The sequence below is a fragment of the Bison bison genome, unplaced genomic scaffold (assembly GCF_000754665.1).
Source record: "Bison bison bison isolate TAMUID 2011002044 unplaced genomic scaffold, Bison_UMD1.0 scf7180017864020, whole genome shotgun sequence".
Classification (NCBI taxonomy): domain Eukaryota; kingdom Metazoa; phylum Chordata; class Mammalia; order Artiodactyla; family Bovidae; genus Bison; species Bison bison.
Window position 1 is genome coordinate 820863 of NW_011494592.1, and position 5476 is coordinate 826338.

Here is a 5476-nt window from a genome sequence, read left to right on the forward strand (position 1 = left end):
AAGGGACCTGGGCTTGATCCCTGGGTTGGCAAGATCCCCTGGACAGGGGAATGGCAACCCACTCCAGTATTCTTGCCTGAGAATCTCATGGACAAGGGAGCCTGGATGGGGGCCAAACTGAGCAACACATATACACACGAGTGTTACCAGACAAGCAGCTGCTGTGTTCCAAGAACAAGAGGTGAAGTGGCCTGAGAGCACACAGACACACACACTTGTGCAGGCGTGTGCACACATTCGTGTGTGTAGACCTTTCACACAGGGCTGGAGTTCTCACACAAGCGCCCCCGCCCCACTGCCCTGAGCGGCTGGGAGCCAAGGCTGCAAGGACAGCCACGGCCATGAGAGGGCGGCAGAGGGTCCAGGCGGAGGGTGAGACAGCGACCTCACCTCGTACTCCAGGTACTCCTTCCGCAAGCGGTAATCTTCCAGCTCGCGGCTGCGGCCTCGCCGCTCGGGTAAGTTTCTCTGCAGATCCAGCAGGTCGTCAGAGGCAGCGTCCAGGCAGTTCTCGTGGGATCGATGCTGCTCCTCCTAGGAGCGGGAAGCGGTGCGGGGAGCTGTTTCAAGCCCTCCCTCTCTGTCCCCACCATCCCAAGACCTCCCCTCTCTGTTCCTGAGCCCAGGAGTACAGCTCCATCCTGACCCAGGGGCCCAGATGTTCAGCCCAGCTTTCTCGTAGGCCAGGTGCACAGCCTCTCATCTCCCTTCTAGTCCTCCAGGGTGTATCCCACCACCACATCCCGCCCCTCCTTCAGGCTCAGGTCTTACCAGGGAGCCCTGGGTTGGGCCCACGGGCAGGATGGGACGGACGAATTTGCGCTGGGAGCCCACCGCGGCAGGGAAAGGCGGAGCTGAGTGCGTGGCGGCAGCTAGATTGATGCGCGCGATCCAGGAAGTCATCTCCTGGGCAGTGCTGTGTGCAGAGAGAGCGGTCTGTCCCTTGGACCACAGAGTGCTAGCCTATCACCGCCCTCCAGCCTCTGGTGGTCAGCTCAGGCACCCGGCTACAAAAGCCAAAAGTCCTGCCACTAGCTGAGGTGGTTGACCCCTGCTGGTGGTTTTTCTCACCCAACAGAGGCAATAAGAGTTTATGTTTAGTTACTCACTCGTGTCCAACTCTGGGACCCCAAGGGCTGTAACCTGCCAGGCTCCTCTGTTCATGAGACTCTCCAGACAAGAATACTGGAGTGGGCTGCCATGCCCTTCTCCAGGAGATCTTCCCGATCCAGGGATCAAACCCAAGTCTCCTGCATTGGCAGGTGGGTCCTTTACCACTGAGCCACCAGGGAAGCCCAATAGAGTTTAAATCAAATGCCAAAAAATGATCAAGTGTTCGTGGCTTCCTGGAATCCGCTGTTTGGAACTGAGAGGCTTAGTCCAACTTTCAAGGAAGAGCCGGTCCCAGGGGTGAAATGGGCTTAAGGCAGGGGATGGAAGCTGGAAGTTCCCCGCTCTCCACACTTCATGTGTACCTGGGACCCACCAGTGACACATCCCAGGTCAAGCCTGCACCTCCCTCCAGGGTGGGGCCAGCACCCGTCAGAGGATGAGAGGTTTACAGGAGGAAAGCTGGGGCCTTGCTATCGCCCATCCCCACCCCTGACTTACGGTGCCTGGAAGAGGTAGAGGCGCCAGTCGGCCGTGCGCAGCTGGAAGACATGTGGCTTCTTGGTGTAGTGGGTGGCAGGGGTGGCCAGTGAGTGGTGCACCCCCACCGGCTCATCCACCATCTGCCCCACCAAACTCTCCCCATCAAGGGCGTGGTCCTCTCCCTGCCACAGGGCAACAGGGGCTCAGAAAAGAGGTTTCATCAGCTGCCCACCCTCCTACACTGCCCATCAGGGGTGCAGACACCCTCCCTACCTTCAGGAAGTAGAGGACCATCCCTCGAAGTAAGGTGTGGAGCATCTTCCAGCCACGCTTACCCCATGGCGCTACCCGGGAAGCAGAACACGAAGGTGGGTGATGATTCCCCCCCCACCACATCCAGACCCTCAGATGCACACCATCTCACCACCTCCAGTCCCTGCCCAGGGTGCACAGAAACACACAGAAACACACCAACACAACAAAACACAGCAGATGACAAGCAGGCAGTACTGTGTCTCACACACATGGGCAATCACGCTCAGACACCAAAACAGAGCTGCTTACGAACAGTAACACAAGTAGGTGCTCATCCAATCCAGCCCCCCTCAAACACGCTCACCCACAAGCACAGCTCTTCTGGGGCCTCTTTCTCGTCCCATCCAGAGAGACACAGGGGCTCAGAAGCTAGGGCTGAAGGCCTACTTCCCCATGGTCACCTCTTGGCCTTGCTCATGTGGCTTCTCACAACCAAATGCCAGTCCCCTAGCTGGTCACCACAGCCCCATCCACCTGGGATCCCATTCCTGCGCTGGTCATGTGGCTCCCTGCTCCAGAGCCCTCAACGGTCTGCAGGATGAAGCCCAGTGCACCCCTCGCTGTCTTTTCTCTCACACCCCACCCTGTGCTCTTTGCCTGGTGGGGCTCTCTTTGCAAATAACCAGACCCTCTTTTCCTCCAAGGTTCAGCTCAGAGACCATCATGTCCCAGAAACCTTAACTATCCTGTCTCCCACATTCTACCCCCAAACAAAAACAGAAGCCTCACCCTCCTCCACACCCCATACCCCATTGAGACCTCCCTGCATCATGCAGCTAGCTCTTCTGTTTATCCCAGACACTGCCTTGTTTGTCTAATTCCCACCTTAGCACAGAGGCCCAGGGGGCGGGGGATCCCTAGGTTTGTCTTGTCTCTGCATCACCTCCCCCACCCCCGCTTACAGTCTCTACTGAGGAAGGACCATGGGCTGCCCATCCTCCACCCATGCCATCTCTCTGCACACCCGCACACACATCGGCTCAGGACATCGTGTTCCTGGGCAGGGCGCTTTGCACACACTGGTCGACAGATGTACAACAGCAGGCAGACACTCACTCTTCTTGCCATCCGCATCCTGGTGCATCTTCCGGGCCAGGAAGCCCTGCTTGTAGGTGGGCACCGTGGGGTCCTGGGCCAGCTGGAGGAAAGGGTTGCTCATCTTGCCAGCTGGGGGAGACGGCTGGGCCTTCTCGGGCCTGGCTGTGTCTTCTTCATCCCTGGGCATCAAAGAATTGGGCTGGGGCTGCTTAAATGGGCAGAGGCCACCAGGAGGCACCCCTGCTTCAGGACCCCACCCTCTCTCTTGCTGGGCAGCCACACCTCAGGACCCCCTAAAAGAAGCCCTCCTTCAAGGTCAGCCCATCAATTCCTATCATCCCTATGCCCTCATGGCCTCTGGCTCCTCCAGGTGTTACATGCCCCCCTGCACCCTCTCTGAGACCGGCCTGATGCCCTGCCTCTGACTCCACCCATGCAGAGGGGAGCACTGTCCGGGACCCTGAACTCTCCCACTCAGCTGGGCAGGAGGAGGGCAGGCAGGAGAGAGGGTGGGGAGGGAAGATGGGTCTCACTTACACGGCCCACTCGAGCTTCTCACTTCGGATAGACCAGTAGAGGGCCTGGAACAGAAACACACAGCTGGACCGGAGAGCCTCAGGCCAGGGGGCCCATACTCTGCCAGAGGTAGCATGGGCATGCTGCCACCTCCATCCCAGTATTGCTGCCCTTCTGCCCTGGGCAGCAAGCAACCCATGGATCCATGCAAGCAGGCAACAATTTATCAGGCATTTGCCATGTGCCGGGCACTGTGCTCGGGGCTGGAGACACAAGGGTGAACAAACCAGTCCTTGAGCTTTTCTTTGTTTGTGCTCAGTGTGACCAACTCTTTGTGACTCCATGGACTCCAGCCTGCTGTGTGTGTGTGTGCTTAGTCGCTCAGTCGGGTCCAACTCTTTGTGACCCGATGGACTGTAGCCCGCCAGGCTCCTCTGTCCATGGGGATTCTCCAAGCAATACTGGAGTGGGTTACTATGCCCTTCTCCAGGGGACCTTCCCAACCCAGGGATCAAACCCAGGTCTCCCACATTGCAGGCAGATTCTTTACTGTCTGAGTCATCAGAGAAGCCCATAGCCTGCCAAGTTCCTCTGTCCATAAGATTTCCCAGGCAACAATACTAGAGCAGGCAGCCATTTCCTCTCCAGGAGAGCTTCCCAACCCAACGATTAAACCAAGGTCTCCTGCATTGCAGGTGGATTCTTTACCATCTGAGCCACTAGGGAAGCCCTTTCCTTGAACTTAGTGAGGCCTGAACTAGTTCCCTGAAGGGGAAATGAATCACCCACATACCATCCTGCCCAGAGGGATGTGAGGCAGCAGGAATGCCTCACTACAGAGCAGTCAGCATTTGGTGAATGAGTGAATAAACGAGATGCCATGACTTTGAAATGATATGACCGAGAGTGCGCATGTCCACGGGGCTGGCTGGCTGGCTTCTGGAGCTCTGGCCACACCTAGCGGTGGTGCCAGATAGTAAGTGTTCAGTTAATGTTCGCTGGATAGACGGGAGAATAAATGCTGTGATTGCTTATGAAAGCAGCCTGTGTGCCAGGACTAAGCACTTGACCACCTTAATTTCATCGTGGTAACAACCCTGCAAAATGGTCACTCACCCTGGGAGAACTTGCCTCGGCCAAAGTGTAAGCTGCCCAAGGCTAGAATGCAAACCCTGCAACCTCTGGCTCCTGAATCATAGCTCCAGACTTTCACCACGTGCAGCTTTACACCAAGGACCAAAAACCAGTGCTTCTCAGACTTTACAGGCCTAAGAGTCACCCAGAGGCATAACGGAACAATGTAGGGACCCAGCCGAGATTTGATTCAGTGGATCCAGGCCAGGGGGATGTGAATTCACACAAGCTGATACATTTCAAGGGGACACTGATGCCGCAGGCTGGGCAGTATCACTTTTAGTTCCCTTCAGTAAAGAAGGCCTGTTCTAGGATTTCCCTGGCAGTCCAGTGGTTAAGACTCCATGCTCCCATTGCAGGGGGGACAAATTCGATTCCTGGTCAGGGAACTAGATCTCACACGCCACAACTAGAAGATGTTGCTTATTGGTGACAAAGATCCAGGACAGTCAAATAAATAAATAAGGAATTATGTTTTTAAAAAGGCGTGTTGTCTGAAGGATGTCTTGGCAGAGCCAGGCCCGGGCTCATGTTCCCCTTGGGACAGTGAGCTGAGGCTCCAGGCCCCACGTGGACCCCGTGCCGTACCTTGAGCAGTTCTTTGGGGAAGTTCCCGCCGTCCCGCAGGCCATTCAGGTTGGTTATGAATTCCTGGCAGCTCATGCTCTTCCCAATGTTCTGTGGCCAGAACACGTGGAGAGGGGGGCAGCTGGCACACATGTCCCACTCCAGCAGCATGACCCCCAGCTGGCCACCCCGAACCTCCCCTGGGTCCCCAGGGCCCTCCCCGACCCCATCCCGGGCCTTGGTCGTGGCTCCCCTCTCCCAAGACCCCCACAGGCTCTCACCTGTCCATGCAGGGCCGTGTTAAGGAGCATGA

At 56.9% G+C, this 5476-nt stretch overlaps 1 protein-coding gene across 3 annotated transcripts in view; it reads right to left on the reverse strand.

The window, feature by feature from the left end:
* Positions 1-5476, reverse strand: part of PSD4 (pleckstrin and Sec7 domain containing 4) — a 28251-nt gene that overhangs the window by 3334 nt on the left and 19441 nt on the right. For all 3 annotated transcript variants that reach the window (XM_010834097.1, XM_010834099.1, XM_010834098.1), the window contains exons 10-17: positions 5445-5476; positions 5185-5274; positions 3484-3527; positions 2965-3125; positions 1867-1937; positions 1612-1775; positions 772-916; positions 391-534 (exon numbers count right to left, since the gene is read on the reverse strand). In XM_010834097.1, coding sequence (XP_010832399.1) covers positions 391-534; positions 772-916; positions 1612-1775; positions 1867-1937; positions 2965-3125; positions 3484-3527; positions 5185-5274; positions 5445-5476 — 851 coding nt within the window. The remainder of the gene's footprint in view (positions 1-390; positions 535-771; positions 917-1611; positions 1776-1866; positions 1938-2964; positions 3126-3483; positions 3528-5184; positions 5275-5444) is intronic.